The 19,447-nt window shown below is 31.7% G+C and overlaps 1 protein-coding gene across 2 annotated transcripts in view; it reads left to right on the top strand.

The window, feature by feature from the left end:
- Positions 1-14,038, top strand: part of LOC149534029 (uncharacterized) — a 66,822-nt gene extending 52,784 nt beyond the window's left edge. For both annotated transcript variants that reach the window (XM_089805398.1, XM_089805397.1), the window contains 2 exons: positions 13,468-13,594; positions 13,719-14,038. In XM_089805398.1, the coding sequence (XP_089661524.1) occupies positions 13,468-13,594; positions 13,719-13,961 (370 nt within the window). In that variant the 3' untranslated portion in view covers positions 13,962-14,038. The remainder of the gene's footprint in view (positions 1-13,467; positions 13,595-13,718) is intronic.
- Positions 14,039-19,447: the final 5,409 nt, after the last annotated feature.

Here is a 19,447-nt window from a genome sequence, read left to right as displayed (position 1 = left end):
AAAATATTACAAATAAATTGTTTCCTCTTGTGTTGGTCTTACATCAATTCTAGGGTCACTGGTATTATCATAGCAATAAAACACTTTTTGTTAGGTTGGAAAGTTATAGTTGTATGCAAATCATTCTTGAAAAAAGAGGAATTGATCAAGAGAATCATTTTTTTGTAATTTCAGTTAAGTCCTATTGAAGCCACCTATGGTAAGAGGGGAGCCTTCCCTATTGTTGAGAGAAGAGAGAAATATCATGACATTTTTCCTAAATTCATAATTAAGTCATAGTTAGTGACGTACAAACAATTTAACCAACACATTCTTCCCCTCCTAAATGAAGTTCTCAGTGATCCTCTTATCATAGTTGTCTAGCTTCTTAAGGTAGGAATTCACCCTAGCTTTCCTTAGTGTCATTTTTCCACTCATCATATGGTTGTGGGTTCTACTCTTTTGATATCTCCATGCACCTTCAAATCATCATAACCGAATGCAAACAAATTCAAATTTTAAGTTGTCTTAAGAAAAATAGAAACAACCCAAATAAAACACAAATTGCACACAAAATGTGTAAGGTAAAAATAGCAATAATGGTCCTTTACCATGTAAGACAAACTCTGCCTCCAACATTGATTTTGATATTACCATGCATCATCTCCATTATTAATTGGGATTTTTCCAACTTTACTCTTAATCTAATCATATTTAAGAAGAGAGATAATGTCATCATTAAATATATTCTCCCTTTCCTAAGTATTAATTATACCTTTAAGTTAGACACCAAGGTTGTCAAGGTCATCTGCCACCTTATTGGTCTTGCGATAAGAATGGGTAATGTGGCACATTTTAGAGATTTGAATAATAGCGCTATTGAATCATGAATCATATGATCAATAGACATGCTTTATGTTCCTCTTTTAAAAATTTAATAATATTTTTGGAATCTCCTTCTATCAACATTTTTCTACAATTTAAGTACCCAACAATCTAATGTTATAGTTTGTAAGGCACCCATGGCCTCGATAAGTTGGTTAGACTAAACTCCCAAGGGAACCACCTCTACAACAATACAAATGCCATTTTCATCTCTTATCACTCTCACACACCTAGTTGGCTCTAGATTCCCCTTATTCCCCCATCAAAATTAATTTTAACCCAACCCTATAGAGGAAAAAGATAGACCAAACCTTTATCCTTCTTGACCTTGCCCAAAGATAGAGATATCAATATCAAGATTTTGATATTTTGATATTCTGATGTCCTTTAACCTTTCATGGGACTTGGGGTTTATTTTTAAAATCATTATGAAGAAGATAAATACTTTCTCTTATAGCCCTAAAGATTTTCTCATCAACCATTTTGGGAGGTGAAGCAATCTCTCTTAAAATCATCTTATTGTGTTCTTTCCAAAGACCCCAAATCACATGAGCACTAATAGCCCAGAGAGCCTTTAACACATAATTAGGTGAAATATAGCACACCATTGCAAAAAGAAATATTGAATAGTCCCAGGGAAAACCTATCAAAGATTGTAATTTCCACCTTTGAAGGATTTTGGACCATATCTCCCGAGAGAAGCTACAATGGAATAAAAGATGGGGAGTAGATTCCTTAGTGTCCAAGCATAAATAGCATGTGTTGGGAATTTGAAATCATCTTTTCTAAAGATTTCTAGTAGTGAGGACTTTATTCTAAAGAAAAAGCCAATTATATTTTTTTTAGGAATAAGAAACTTCACCCAAGACTTGGCCCAAAAAGGAGACAAATCATGGGACTAAGAAAGTAGAGAGGTAGTAGAAGACACCAATAACCTGCTTTTACAAGTAGTAAACTAGATAAAAGAATCTTTTGCATCATCTTTATTAACACAAGTATTAAGTGAGGATTGAATTGTAGAAAGAGCATCATCAATAGCTCAGAGTTGAACCTTATTCTAACCCTATCAATACCCTCTCACCCAAGTGCTAAAGGAAGCCTTGCTTTAAATCCATCAAGAACAAAATGGGAGGAAGGTTTCTCAAAAGCTGACTAGAAAGCCAACTGTCTTCCCAAAAATAATTTTTTTCTACCATTCCCAACCATCCATCTCATACCAAGGGCAGCAATACACTTAACCTTTTGGATATTGTTCCAATGGAAGGATTCGTTGACAGTAATAGGAGAATTAATGAACTCATCCAAAGAGGACCTATAGAACAAGTACTTCTCCAAATTTAATTCCATTCCCTAGTTTCTCCGAAGGTTCTCCAAATTTTTTTTACTAACAATGCCTTATCAAAAGACCTTATAATCCTGATTCCAAGACAATTAGCTTTTTTGGTTTGCAAACATTGTCCCACATAAGAAGCCACAATAAATTTTTCTTTTCCACACCCCTCAAAAGGATTTGTTTTTGAATCCTCTTAATAATATCAAAAAACTTCACATGGATCCTAAAGATTCCTAGAGGATACACTAACAAATTTTGAAGACAAGCTTTTAAGAATTAGATTTTCCAACATGACTCAGCAATGTACCCTTCCAATCATAAAGTTTCTTATAAAATCTATCTAATTGTTCTAGAAAGAAGTAGGGGGTTTTAATCCAAGAGAGAGGCCTAGATATAATGTAGGAAGAGTAGCAAGTGCACACTCCATGATATTACAAATATTTCTTTGTCTCACCTTAGGTGTGTTGATGAAGAAAAGAGATATTTTGTCCCAATTTATAAGTTGTTTCATCACCTTGCTATAGATATTTAAGGACTCCTCCATCTTTCTAGACTCCCTCAGTATGGAGGAACCCATAATTATAGTATCAACAACAAATGACTGATGAGAGAAAGTCAAATTAGAAGAAAACCACCTAAGGCCCTAAAGGCTGCCTTCAAGGACTAATTTTTGCACATATCTTTTAAGACTTTTAGCATAATAGAAAACTATATAGGAGAAATAGGACCCCCTTCCTTAGGCCTCTAGATGATTTGAACAATGAGAGTGAAAACACCATTAATAATTATAGATGAAGCAAAAATGAGCTGCAGAACCCTTTCACCAACTCCAAATGCTTGGAGGATTTTGCATAAAAAAGACCACTCCACACGGTCATAGGCTTTGGATATATATAGCTTCATTAGGAACCCCTTTTTTTAAGATCTCCAAGGAATGAATATTTTCATGGATCATAATAATGGATTCATGAATCTGCATCCCAAAGATGAAACTATTTTGCTAACAAATAATAGAAGGAAACAAAGTAAGAATCTTGGAAGTCAAAACATTAGAAATAAATTTGTAAAAAGAATTACATAAACTAATAGGTTGAAAACCAACTAGGGTAATAGATTGAATTTTTTTTTAGGGTGTCTACACTTGGTTTTTAAGTAATGAACACAAGGAATGTAAAATTAATCTCCTTCAACAAGCTTCTAGATTTGAAGAACTCCTTGGCCACATTAGTAATAACCCTTCCACTATTTGCCCAAAAATTTGGAAGAACAACACTGGAAAGTCATTCGAGTTAGGGGCTTTCTCCCCTTCAAATGAGAAGACACCAATCTTAATCTCTTTTATGGAGGGGATAACAATGGAAATTTTATTTTTCTTCTCCCCTAGTATAGACAAAATTGTAGAAAGCAATGTATTTTGATCCTCCAAACTCAAGTTGGTTTCTGCAGTAAGCAAAGAAGAAAGGCAAATAATTTCTCCCTAGATTTCCTCCTCTTTCACCAACTTCCCGCTCTCGGTAGAAACATATGATATTATATTAACTTCTCTATGTTTGAGGGTTTTCATGTGGAAAAATCTAGTGTTTTTGTCACCAATCGCCACCCAAAGAGCACAAGATCACTGCTTTCCAAATAACATCCACCTTAGAAATGATATCATGGTATTATATCATTCTTCCTATTCATAGAATCCATATTATACCCCTTACCTTAGATTTTTTTTTCAATGTCTTTGAGGTCTAGTTGAATATCTACCTTCGCAACAAAAATATTCCCAAAAACATCCTTATTCCACCTTCTAACTTCTCCCTTTATAAATCTTAGCATCTTAGCTACTTTAAACATAGCAGACCCATCAACATCAATATTCCACCACTTCTTGATACTACCCTCCAAATTAGGGTCTAGTAACCACATTTTTTCAAACCTAAAGGGCAAATTTCTTTTACCATTAACAGTGTTAGCAACAAAAGAGATTGGAAAATGATCATAACCGATTTTGGAAAGAGTAGTACCAGTACATAAATACTTTACCATCAATTCATTTGATATGAAATAATGGTCTAGGCACACTTGAATCAACTCATTCCTAATCCTTTTATTAGGATGGGTATAACTGGCATCTTGAGGGTCCACATTTAATAAAGCTTGTTGACTAATAAAATCCTTAAGATCTAGCTTGATGTTTGTTTGAGTGTGGGATCCTCCACAAATCTCATTATCTTTTAGGGGCATATTAACATCTTCCATGATCATCCAAAAATCATGCAAAAAGTTATGCTTGCAAGAAGCTAGCCTATTCCAAAATTTGCCTCTCGTAATTTTGGTATTAGGGGCATAGATATTATAGAGGAACTAGGTGAATTTGTCTCTAACATGGTGAAACCCGATAGTAATAATATTAACAATATCAATTTCATAATATTCTCATCAACTATGAATGGATCACTTTTTATATAGTTTAGATTCCAGAAAATAGTAATTTTGCCAGAGGCTTCCTCCAAACTGCTACCAACAACTCCATAGTTTTTCAAAACCATGATTTTTTGAACCTTCTTTCTTGACATTTTAGTTTCCTGGATCAACATAATATCAAGCTTGTGGTCTCTAAATATGTTCTGAAGAACATCTTGTTTATGGGAGTCATTTAGCCCCCTTATGTTCCATGAGATTATCTTCATTTCTTTGAAGGAGAACATACATCTCGAATGGTCATTTGTCTACCATCCACAATATTTTTTTTACACTCCTACTCTTAGATATATCTTATTGACTTCTTGCTAGCATTAGGAGTACCAACATTAGCCTTGATTCAATTTTTTATGGAAACCACACTTCGAGAAGAAGAGACCAGATGTTCGCTCTCCCCCCTTCTTTCCTTTCTTATTCCAACTTTCATCCAAGAATCTTCTTCATCCACTCCATTTCAACCTTCTTATGGTTTTCTTTATTGTCCTTAAGGTAATCACCCCAATTTAGACTTAATTTATCAAGGTCAAGAAAAGTAGATCTCACATGCTCCTACAACTTGATGTTAGAAGAATACAAGGAAAATCCACCCCTTAGTGAATTACTTGTTTGGGAATCATCCAAGCCCATTGAAGGTGACATCTTCTTGTCATTCTATTGTGATTCCTCACCCTTGATTAAAAACTATGATCAATGTCTACCTTATCTTGGGATCCTACCTTTTCAGAAATTTCTCCTTCCGCTAGAGATTGGTGTTGATTCCCTTCCAGTAAAGAGCCAACCTATCCCACACATATTGTATTTATGAGTGGCTCTAGACCTGATGAATTTCTTCCACCCGAGGAACCTTCTCTTCAATCTCATTTCTCCCAAGGTGGCAATAAGGTTTAGGGGAGGACACTTAGGCTAATTCTCAACCAAGTTCTCCTTTGCTCCATCCTCCACCACAAACTACCTACCCATCTTAACTGTGACAGGTGGTTATAGTGGTGTAGAAGTGCCCTAATATGAGAAACTTCATCACATAAACATCTATCACTAGAATGAACCTACCTACCCAACCAACACCTAGCCTATGTAGGGGTAAGTGCTTATAGTGGTGTAGAAGTGCCCTAATACATCCTAGAATAGAGGATGCAAAGATGCCCACCCCCACTTTAGAATAGTAGGACTTATCATATAGGGGGGTAAGGGGCCATGGAATTGGTTCTATGGGAAGGGGGGCCCTGATCAATATTGGGAACTACAAAGGGGTGGTGTGTTTGCATGAACCTGCAAAAGGATGCCTACTAGTCTAAAGGGTGGTTGGGTGGGAACTATAGTGTGTTCCATAGGTTTAGTGGGCCCTACTATTCTAAGGGTGCTTTGAAATGTATCCTTGCTCCATGTTCCCCCTCTCACAGGCTTTGTTAACCCTCTTTTCCTTCCAAGCATTTTTTAATCAATTTTTTTTGGACCTTTCTCCTTGTTCACCCTTTGAGGGCATCTTTTAGCCCAATGTCTAGTCTTTTTTCATAAAAGCATCAAAAGGAAAAGTCTCAAACTCAACTGATTGAGGTCATTTCCCCATCTTTGAAAAAATTTCAACAAACTAAGGGAGATTAGTGAATTGATCAACACAGACATAAATTTTCTAGCATAGAATAGCCTTAATTTAGAGGCAGTTATAGGGTCAATGGATAAGAGTTCTCCAAATGAGCTCACTAAACCCTTAAAAGAATCCTTATTCCAATACTCTGGTAGTAGCCTAGGAAGCCTAACCTCATCTGGAGCTAAGGAAAAGATAGTGTCATTCAAATCTAGTTTTAGGGACCATTTTTCAAGAGCTAGAGCTGACTTCTCAATAACCCATGGTCTACCACATAAAACATCAGAAAGGTCTTCTTCACAAGAAAAGGAAAAAGAGAAGAAGCCTTTCAAAATAGAAACAATATCTATCTAGCCCTTTAGCAACCATTTCTTCTTGGTATAGGACCCATAAAATTTCCAACCAGCAACAGAGCCATAGAAGAAATGTTATACTCTATAATTGGTCATTGATAGAACTACTAGCTCCTCTTTAGTACCTTTAGAATTGCCTCCATCACATGATTGTATCACCCACCACCCATGGGTCCCCATCCTCTAACTCTTTACTTCCCTCCAATGAAGCTATCACACAACCAACAACACAAGCTATAGAATGTCTAATTTGCCTACGATGACTAGTTTTCCTATTCTTGATCCCCATTAAAATTTGTGTTGGTAAAAGAGTTTTTAAAGAAGGAGGTTTAGATTTTGATAAAGAGGGACCAATATATTTTGGAGAAGATCAAACAATGTTGGCTTGAGGATAAATCCTATACCATCTCTAGTGACTGGGATATAGTCAATTGTGGAGCTTCTAGGACCATGAAATAAAAATTAACAAGTAAAATATTGACATCAAATCCTGCCAACAAGAATCACCCTACACTTGAATTAGTTCAAACCAATGAGCAATTTTATTGTAAAATGAAAATAATTCTTAGAGATAGATATATACAATCTAGTATTTTTCTCCAAAGTGAAGTGTAGTAGATCCATGCAATATATCAAAATGAATAAACAGATATAAAAGACGATGAAATATCTCCATGGGAGTTGAAAAAGGATGAGGACTGTAAATTGCTATCTACAAAAAATTCATCATCATCAATCCCTATATAGTCATTAGCTGCATGATCCAAATTGTTTCTTGTCGTAGGGTAAGGTTAACCATGTAAGCATGAACTCAACCCACCAAAAACTAAAAGGAAAAATTCAAATCTTTCAGAGTAGCCCCCTTATTTCATTCTCAATGCCAATAAATAGATATTTGTGTAATTTAATATAATGTGCTATTATTTAAATAAGTTCATTTTAAATAATTCTAATCATCTCTTGTCTCATCATCAAACATTCATAGTGAAAAGAAGACATTCTTAAAGATCAAATCAATAGTGAGTCAGATTATAGTGCTTAAAAGAAGTAAATAATTTTTTGTCTTGAATTGTGTTTGCTTTCAACTCTAGGGCCTATCTATTGTCTTTGATATTTTTTGATATCAAGCAGTTGATTGATGCAATTCAATGATCATTCAACAAATTACAAAGACAACAAAGGTTGGAAGAATCATGGCTCTAGCTTCCTGAATTTTTTGTTAAAAACCATATGGCTTATTATTAAAAAAAGTAATTTGGAAATGTGGCTAATGTAGAGAGGTGAGGGAAAGGTATAGATCTTCACCCTACTATAAGCATCTTAGCTCAAAATATTATATTATTTTATCTTCCTTTGAGATTTAATGAGAGGTTAAGGGAAGGGGATGATAAATTAAATGGCATTTTTCACAACTTCTAAATTCTTGTGCAAATTTTGTTTGTTGATTTGTACCTATTATATTTGAAGTTTAATTATTATGTAGATACCAAAACCCAACTGCATTAGATAAGATATAGACAAATTATGCCTATTTGAAGAGATAATAGTAATAAACCCACCTCATGTCACCAAGTCAAACTAAACCTAGACTATAAGAATAAATGCATTAAATATTCTAGATTCAATTGTGTAATAAATTTCAGCATCAATGTTTCCTATCACATGACATGATCCATCTTCAGAATGCAAAACAAAGAACCAAGAAGATAAAATTTTAGATGGTAAACCAACCAGTCTATAAGAATCAATATTTCCTTCTTTCTTCTTTTCTACATTTTCTTGCCAAACAGTAAAAAAACAACAAAAAATAAAGCAATATCAAAACTATAAGTATTTAAACTTGAACATTATTTTGTAGTAGAAAATACTCAAAATATATTGCCAAAATTGATAACATAAGTTGCAACACTCATTGTGCTAAATCATACCACTGAAAACTTTCCTTAACTAGGCTTGTGCTTTCTATGGGTACCACTCAAAGAATGCCCTAATAGTTTGATCTCATGGAGAAACCAAATATATCATATTTGAGTATATTTTAGAGATGAAAAATTTAAGAAAATAACTCAAATCAAGCAAAACCTCCTGTCTGATAAACATGGAATGTTGCAGTGTCTAGCATTCCAAGTGGGATGAAAGGTATCATGATATTGCAGTTGGATACATCCATGTTTTTCTGAGTTGTGATGATTCTATAGAAGTGTTGTTTCTCATGCATAGGTTTTAGTGCCCTCAATTCCTGCTTACAAGAAGGGAGAAATGCCTATTAGAATCCATGAATATGTCTTCAAAAAAGATAGATGGAGGAAGTAAAACATAGAGATTTCCATGGTAAGCTCCCAAGAACAATAATTCATTTTTGAACCTACGTTGCAATGAATCCCAAATTTGGACAATTGAACTTGAAATGTTCTTACACCACAGGTTGGAACATCACCACCACAACTAAAAAGAAATTGTCTATTACATACTCTTAAAGGAGCTAAAATTTGGAGTTTTTGTCAATGGAACTCACACTAACCCTATGATTTAATATCTTGTAATAAAGCACTCCCCTCGATCGAGAAACAATTCCTCTAAATTCCTTTGAGTGTGCTACACTTTTATCCGCATGGCATTGAAATGAAATAAAAGATTTTAGAAATAATGTCCATGAGGCCAAGGAGGACTATGGAACCCACACATAGTACCCACCCTCAAACTAGTGAAAAATTAATCTAGATGTAAACTTTTGATTAGCTCATTTCTCTCTCAATTAATTTTGATAATCAAGGTTGTTGTTCTCCTCAAATAAGTAGTTCAAGTCTCTTTTCTCTAAGATCTCATCATACCCAAATTTGAGGTCATTGTATGTTGGGCACTTCATGACCAAGTGGTGGTCCATCTCCACCACCCTCATATTATAGAATAAACATGTTCTATCTGCCCACTCTTCTTTTGGAATCTTCCATCTATCGGTTTCACATCTGAGCTAGTGAGAACTAGTTCTAGTTGAGCTATACACATTTTTGCTCTCCATTTAATAGGTGCCCTTGTATAGGCCTTTTCACCATTACTAGAAGTGGGGTTAAATTATTTAATATAGTACTATTTTTTCCACCCCTTATGTCTTGTCTAGATGATATTATGAAATCTTTCCATAACAAAGTTCAATCAATCATGACTTTGTGATAGTACACTACTTCAACAACTCTACTAGACTTGGACGGTTCTCCCAACCCATTCTATAGTTGATCATTGCATCATTTAGAGAGTTTTTTTTTGAATTTTAAGAATAGAAGTAAATTTTCTAAAAAAAGGTGGAGAAAAATAAGAAGGAGAAGAGTTTCATTGTTTTTCCATTTTGATATCATTTCTAGAGATAATTTGTAGTAGAACTAAAGAGGGGATGTCACTTTCGGGGTGACATTGGTGCCAAAAAAGGTAATTTTTACCACTTGTTGTGTTTGGTCTTCACATTGATAAATTAGAAGAGTGGTTAAACAAGGTCAATGAAGAAGGCATATGTTTGGCAAGGTATATTGTGAAACTATTTATGTATGTTGATGACCTTAATCCTATTACTAAATCTACTCAAGGTTTGAGAGAACAATTGAAAAATCTAGAACTTTATTGCCTAGAAATAAGGATGCAAGTTAATATCTCTAAGAAAATGGTTATGATCTTTTCTTTCAGAAAGAAAAAGAAACAACACACTTCTATATTTGTGGGTGCCTCATTAGAGGTTGTGGATGAGTATAAACATCTAGGAATTGATTTCCACAATGACTAAGTTTGGAGACATGCAAATAACAAAATACAAGGGAGATGGAAGACCTCTTCCCTTCTCCAAAAGATATAATAAAAGATGAGTTGTGAAATTGGAAGACTAAGAAGACACTCTTGGGTCTTTTGGTGGTTCTGGTTATTCTTTACAATTGTGAGGTTTGGGGGAGTAACATGTCAAATCATAAATGACATCAAATAGAAAGAATCCATAAACATCTTATCACAAGTAACCTCAAGATCAAGTCTATGGTTTCTTAAGAGATTATTTTGGTGGAGACTGGTATTTTCTCATAGAACTCTTAGCCATCATTTTCTTTCTTAAGTACTTTAAAAAGTGAGTAATATCGACAAACATTGTTGGCATAAGATAGTGGTTGAAGAAGAGTTAGAATGTAGAAATAAATGTGGAAGAAACAAAATAGAAAGTGGTTAACATAAATCTCTACAAGTGCTGAAACACTAATAAAGAGACTAACAATATGGGTGTTAGAGATATTGAAGACTATCATGAGGAAAAAAAAGACAAGTACAAATAAAAAACTTACTTTGTCAAATAATTTAACCCCACACGAAATAATGATGATAAAAAATATTTAGGATCTATGATGGGAAAACCAAAATATTAATTGTTCAAGTGAGGATCAACTCTCGTCATTTGAGAGGAAACTAGTAGATGGAAAGTTCTCAAAGAGGTGTGGAAGGAAAAAAAAGTTATTATTGCAGCAAAGGAGTGGTGGATATGGAGTGAAATTATATCAAAGAATGTGCAGTTAATGAAGATGTTTGCAATTAATATGAAGACAATTTACATATTAGTTTGAATGAATTTTTTGAAGAGTCAATATTACACATAACAACAACTTGATTAATGTGGATCCACAAAAAAAAGGTCTGCTTGGATAAATTTTAGCATGCGGTTTAATTAATATTCTCTTGCTCCCTTAAATCGGTGGTCTTGTGGACATCGTGAAGATTCATTCATTTAGTCCAAATGTTCATGAGACGTCTAGATTGGATTTTATTATTAATCTTTCCATCACACTACAAGGTCCATCATCATGATACAAGAGAGTATGGATATGAAACATTGACCACAATCAAATCCAAAAATTGCACAAATTGTAGAAATCTAATAGCTTTGAAATTCCTTAATAAATCCTCCATTTTTGGAAACCCTTAAATATTCTAGTTGTCTAGAACATATGACCTTTCTAGCTATATCCATGTTTAATGCTTGTCTAGTCTTAGGTAAGTTTTTTATTTATTTATACTTTTAAATTGTTTTATTTACTATATCTTTATATTTTACCATTTTTGTCATTGTAGAATACTTCAAAGCATTAATATTCAATTTTAATAAGTTTATTTTAAGGGTGTTTTGAACCTCTTTCTTCAAACATTCACAAATTTTAAGTCAAATTAAAAGATTGTATCTAGACATTAAATTGGATGTTTTGAAAAATTATTTGTGTGTGTGTGTGTGTGTGTGTGTGTGTGTGTGTGTATAGACACACATGCAACCTACAACACAACAATAAGTTATGAGTCTCTCATCAAAGAGGTGTTGAGTTTGAGTATACTCAAGCTTAATAGATATTAATAATTAATCTCGTCAAATAATAATTAATTAATACTTTATGCAATTCTTTCAAATAGAACCTTTAAACAATGAAGAACTTACCATAATAAACACTAATGCACATTTAGGTGTTTCAATTTGGTCATTAATATAAATGAGTAGTATTTAATAAAATGTCCCAAAAAGCATTCTATGATTATGTGAATGAGGAAGTTACTTAGAGACTCATGTAGTTCATGTTATCGTTCCACACATAAAACACATCTTAAAAGCAACTTAGCATTTGGATGCAAACTAGCATGTACACATTTGCTAAATATTATTTTAGGTTCAGAAAATTAGATTAGCAATTTGGCTGTAATTTGTCAAATGCTAGAATGGGTGTTTTAGAAAAGTTTTTGTCTGACAATATTTCTAGGAGGAAAGATATCAATGGGACTTGTTTTCTCCACATTTTATTCAATTTTAGATTAAAGAAAATGGTTTTCCAATTTAATTATGATTGATATGAAGGGAAAAAATATATTTCATTCAAAATTAGTTTAATTATTCATAGAGTTTGACTTATATTTGATATTATTGTGTTGAAAAAAATAATTAGAGATTATTGTAAAATTTCTCAGTTACAAATCAAAATTAAAAAATCGTACTTCGTCACAATTTAGTATTATAATATTTTCATCTAAACCTCTATTATAACTACTATGATCTATGGAACAATATTATACTTCACTCTTTATGTTAAATAAGAGTTATTACTATTGAAAAATCTCTATCCCAAGTGAAACACACTTAAGAATGTGCTTTTTGAATCCTTCTGTAACTAATAGCCCTCATATTCATATCCAACATATTAATCTCGTATTAATTTAAAAATTATTATAACAATACATATAATTCAATATATCCTAATTTATGTTATTCCATAATAATAAAAACCTCCTACTATGGATCGATTCTCAATATAAAATATTTGAATCTCCTTAATAAATTCTAAAAATAAACTATCTATATATCACACTTTACTACTTTCATTTCTATACTTCTATTGGATCTATTTCTATTTCTACTTTTTTAATATTGTGAAATCAAAATCTGCCTTATTTATTATCTATTCAACTTTCTCATTTGTTGATATGGTTTTCTATGTTAAATTCAAATCAATATTTATTGATATGATTATTAAACAAAAACTCATCCTATATAGCAACAAAGCTCATTAGTTATTAACCTTCATACTAAATATTTTTTATTAGTAAATTTAGATCAAAATATATTTGTCATTGTTATGTATGTCTATTTATTTGAATCTACCATAATCTATACAATTTAGAACTTCTAATATTGACAAAGAAGGGATATTTTTTTAGATAATTGTAATTTAATTATATCATTAAATGTTCAATGAATCTTGTTTATTCTTTAAAATTTATGAGTGAATTGAAAATAATTATTTAAATACAGATGGAGTTATTTTTTTTTCTTACTTAATATAAATGATAATATGTCTATTCAGGTTAAATCGTGATGGAAGATATATAGCAACAACATGGCAACTCAAGTTCAAACTTGAGAACTTGATTAATGAGGGATTTTATACATTGCAAATAGCAATTGCATCTCAAACTCATGCACATCTTGAGGTAAATTTAGCTCTGTGTATCACATATGTTTACCTACTTAATAAATATATTAATAAATAATATTAATATTTAACTTTTGATATTATTTTCCAAACCTAATGTAAATCTTCTTAAAATTTTGAAGGTATTATTCAATGATCCATCAGGTCGATATCATTTTGAGGCCACATTAAATGGGCTTGATAATGCAATAGCTCGACATGGAATCCATGGATTTTACCAATTTTTAAGTGCGCCAGTAAGTCCTAATTGGTTGGTAAAAGGAGATAATACACTATTTATCACCCAAAAGTCTAATGATAATGCATTCAAGAGTATTGTATATGATTATATACGACTAGAGGGACCTAAGCATAGCTCAAAATAATTGTAAGCAAACTCTAAAATTATTATTTTAAAATAAAATGGTAAAAATAAAAACCAAGGTTGGTTCTTTGATTTTAATAGTTCTTTGTATCACTTTTTTAAATTGTAAACAAATTTAAATTCTTCTAATTGAAAAAATTTAATTTACCATACTTTGAATAAAGATATAAATATGAATAATAATGTAGAAGACTTTTGACCACTTGCTCTAAAAGGGTAACATTTGAAATGAAATTATCATTTTTAAAATCATTTATTGATTATTTTGAGTTATTTTTTTACATTGAAATTGGATTTCCAAAAATTATAATGATATATATGGAAAGACTAATTTTTTAAATATAAATCACATGTTTGAAGTTCAAAAATAATTCATATAAAATAATTTTTAATTAGTAAATAGAAAATGTGGAACTTACCATTTATATTAATATATTAAAAAGGCATTGCATCTACATGTACATTTATGCTTTTCTTCCATCTTAAACTAATCAACTATCACACTGCACTCTAGTACATGCATTTGGAAAACGATCCAATCCCTTAACAAATGATTTGAAAATGACAAAAGGGTTCCCCTATGAAAAACATAAATATTCTTAAATATACATTTGACCTTACCTTATAAAAATTATTGAAATAAAACACATGAGCTATTATATGCCCAAAAAAAATTAAAAAATTAATTGTTTCATCAACTCCATGCTCATAATCTTATCTTCTCCAACTTCATGGCTATCAACCAAGCCTTTATTGGGTAGTATGGTTCATAGGCTACATGGTATTTATCCTTCTCCTCCATCATGTCCATGCTCATAGTATCCATAACTTCTTTAATTTCCACTCCAAATTCCTCATCATCATGATCATTATCTCAACAAAATATGTCTCCTTTAGTATATCTAAATCCACACAATGCCACCTTTAGGAAACATCTCCAACATCTTTTGAAGGAAAATGATTCTTCACTCCATTACCAACTTCCTTTGAGAGAGAAGAGAGGAAACTCTAAAGAGCAGATGAGAAAATATGTTCCTACTTCACAACTCATTCACATGAACACATAATAGTCTTTGGATAGTAGAACTCCAAATTTACCCATTTTCACAATCTCTAGCATATTGTTGATCTTCCCCAAGAAGTAGTTTTACATTAGCTTTTCCACATTAGCCTTTCCCATATTAGCTTCTAGAAAATTATTTTAACCATTTCCTTAGTTTCCTTTGCATATAGTAGCATGGTCATAACCATAACAAAAACATCAATATTCAGCTATGAATTCCTACCTTAATACCACCATCACTATATGAATGATAAGGACATGGTTAGTTTTAAAATACACATGACTTTTTATTTGAAACTTCCCCCAAAAAAATGCCACATTCCTCTGCTTACTAATCAATTGATTTGGCCTGTCCATTTCCCTAGCTAATAGTTCACAATCAACCAACTAAGTTATTAAATAATTACCATCTATATATGAATTAAAGTCCCAAAAAATTATGAGCAAAGTAATTGATCAATTTTCATCCTTGTATATAGTGATTAATTCTCAATCAACCAAGTTATTAAATGATTACAATCTATAAATACATTAAAGTCCTAAAAAATTATGAGCAAAGTAATTGACTATTTATCATCCTTGTATATAGTGATTAATTCACCTCATCTTAGAACATGAAAACATTATTAACATCATTTTTTGGTACTTCTATACACCTCACATCAATATTAAGGGGCCAAATGTGTACCAATTATAACAAGAGAAATTTGGAGAACATAAATGCAAACGACTAGGTAAGAAGCCACAAGCTCAAAATAAATTATCAATTATCAATTTTAATCAATAGAGGAATGAAAACAAACCTGTGTTAAATCCTTGCAAGATGTAAGTTTATTGTTCTTCTCTTTTTGTGTTGCATTGAATTGGCTCTCAATGTTGTAGCATTGTTATCACACTATGAAAGAACACAAATTCAATGGCCACAATTGCTAATGATATGATATCATGATTCCTTATGTAGACTTCATGGATATTAATCAATTGTTGATTGTAAGATAATAAGGATTTGATTAAGAGTGGAACTAAAAGTGAATGAGAGTTAGACTGAATTGATTGGTCTTTAAAATAATGGAACTAAGAGGGAGTAGCAGTTGGGAGGTGGAACTTATGATTTAGTTAGCATTAAATTATTGTTTGATTGAGAATGTAAGAAGAATAAAGAAATGCATTACATAAATAAATACTTAACTCATGTGCATGAAATAAATAACGAAAATAAAGATTTTATTTGTTTCTAGAAGTTATTTTTGAAAAGTGAATTTAAATAAATTTAAGAAATATATAATTATCAAAGATTACGTTAATAAATTAAATAATTATATAAAATATTTAATCATCAAAGGGTAGAATAATAATTAGTAAAATTATTTATTTAATACTAAGAGGAAAAATGCATAAAATAATAAAGACTATTTGATTGTTGTGCAAGAATAAACTAATTAAATAATAAAAATTAATTAATTAATTTTAGAAGAAATTGTGATAATTTAATGATTATAATTTATTTAATGAAAAAATATGACGAAGAGAAATGTTGAATTTGAATTGACTTAGAAGAATAATATTAGTTTAATTATATAATAATAAAATTAATTAATTTAAAGGAATAATTAGTGAAAATGTCACTAGCAAGTATTGGACAATTTCCAGTGTCTACATTTTCTCAAGAAAAGAAAAGTAAAAATGATGCCTCGATATATCAAGGGAAAAAGGTAGGATTCCCCCTTAGGAGATTGTTTCTACATTGATGACATGAATTCTTTCTCAAAATAAGAAGAAGAATCTTGGATCAAAGATGAAATTTTATGAAAAAAAAAAAAAAGGTTATTAAGAATTGAAAAATATTAGTTTATGGGAAGAATGGATAATGGTTAGTTGATGGGGAGAATGGATAATGAAACAACATTCATCAAAATAGATTTTTATGTTGGAAATACAAATGGGAAATGTATACTTCTGAGAGGGGGGGTGGGGGATGAATTAGAAGTACAAATCTTTAACCAATAAAACTTTTAACTTAAAACAATGCATGCATTAACATATTGAAATAACATGTAAAGTAAATGCATTCACATAAACACTTGACACCAAATATGATTACCCATAAAACCTCCAATGAGAAGGTAAAATTGGGGTGGGGCTAACACCCACAATTCTTCACTACTGCAACAATAAAGTTCACCTATTAAGGTTACATAGTTTTACCATTCTCATGATCTACCCTATGAAAGGCCTACCTTGTTAAAGGCTTACAAAGGATTGTTAGATCCCACCCTGTTAAAGGATTTTAACACTCTATCAAAAGTGTGCCTGGCTAAAGGACTTTAGAACACTCACTTGGAATGTCACCTTGTTAAAGGATTTATCAATGATTGTTAATTAAACCTTAGTTCAAAGGATTTCATCCTGCTGATACAGTTGTTAGAAAGTACAATAGAATGTTTGATATGACTACTTACAATTTGGTATTGCTGATTTCAGATCTCAATTTAGTCCATCTTGATCCCTTTTGATTTGATATAAAATTGTTGTATCCTTGATCCTCTATCCTGCAAATTGATTCTGTAATTCTGTCCTTCTTCTAAGTCACCTTGAAACTGATCAATTCACCCCTTTCATTTCCTTGAAATCTTCACTAGTATCACCTCCTTGCATACATTCTCTAATACTCTCTCTAAATTATGGGGCTTCATCTCTCTTTAAAAAAATTTTGGTGGCTTAGGGTTGTAATAGTGCAAAATTGGCTCATTGTCATGATACCAATTTTGGTCTATCCTAATAATTGCTAAAGTCCTATTTCATTAGGAAAATTCTTGTTTTTCTATTTGTTACTTGACTTAATTGTCAAATGTAGAAAACCCTAATTTGCATTCATCACATTTCATATTTAATTCCTATAGTACTCACTCATATTAGCCACATTAAACCTATTTGATTTTAATTTAATTAAATCTAAAGTATTCATACTTTATTAAATTAAATTATCTCCTAAGGCTAATGTACTACGGGATTAAATTTATTTAATTTAATAAATATGCCTATTTTCAATCAATTAAACAAAATTATTTAATTAAATAGGAAGTTATTCCTAATTAATTAAATAAAATTATTTAATTAAATAAGAAAAGGTATTTATGAGAACATATCTAATTTTTAAAAATTAAATATTCTTCCTAATTCTACTTTTTAGTTCGAAATGGAAACTTTGAGTGAACTACTTCTCAAAATTAGAATCAATCCAGTTAACTTACTCTCTCACTCATGGCAAGTTCAGTTAACTACTCATCACACTCAGATCAAAAATAGTTCACTTCACCTACACAAGGAAGTTTCCATCTTAACTGAATCTTTGCTTCAATCCTGACCATTGATCCGAGTTGATCTCACGCGTTGATGGATTCTAGGAATTCTATTTAAGGGACTCATAATTCCTTATCAAAAGAGGTTGGATTGAATTGATATCGAATTGCTGCTGCATTTTGCACTCACATAGCTCATTACCATCTTTCATAGATTTCTTAGTTTAATTTCATATAGTTTTAGAAATGCATACATTTAACGTAATTTTCTTTACATGTTCATAGATTAAAATGCATATCTCATTCTAGAATACTTTGCAAATTCATTTAGATTAATTACATCTCATTAAATCCTTCATTCTTAGAGGGTCTAGTTGCTTACACCTCGAATCTAAGGATATCTAATAAGAAAAATCCCTCTAGATAGAAGGCAATAGGTTGTCTTGCTAGACTATTCTTGGGCGAACAATCTCATGTTCATTCCAAGATGAATCCACATATAAAGACCATGTTGAAATGTGTGTGTTAATAGAGGCCACATTCCATGCATACATTTCTGGTGCACACCTTGGGGCCGAGAAAATCAATTTCTCAGGCCTTCTCTACATTTTTAAAATTAATTTTCAAGCTCTTTGTCTGTACAATTTTGTACAGATTTTGGAATCTTCAAGTGAGATAATCCATTTTCATGTGAGGATTCTAAATCCTCACACAAAGATTCTTTTCGGTTCGCACGAGAAAGTGCCCCATTGCGCAAGTCTTCGCATGACACATCATTTTCTCATGCAGTTTAGTAAAAGATTTTATGTGACCCTGTGCAAGATTTTGTGTGAGACACTGAAAGATTTTGTGCGAGCCTGCACAAGATTTTTCGTGAGATAGTGAAAGATTTTGCATGACCCTATGCAAGATTGCATGCGAGATAGTGAAAGATTTCACGTGGACCTTTGAATGATTTTGCGCAGGTCTGTACATGATTTCGTGTGAGTCTCTGGATGATTTCACACAAAATTTTGCAACAACAATACAAAAGACAATTTTTTTCATAGGTTTTGACATTTTCTAAGCTTTTTTATGGGTATAAAAAAGAACAAAAAAAGTTAAATTTTATTTTCCCATAGTTAA

The sequence above is a fragment of the Cupressus sempervirens genome, chromosome 10, assembly GCF_028749045.1.
Source record: "Cupressus sempervirens isolate cs-2001-9-10 chromosome 10, ASM2874904v1, whole genome shotgun sequence".
NCBI lineage: Eukaryota > Viridiplantae > Streptophyta > Pinopsida > Cupressales > Cupressaceae > Cupressus > Cupressus sempervirens.
This window is presented reverse-complemented; position numbering and strand designations above follow the sequence as displayed.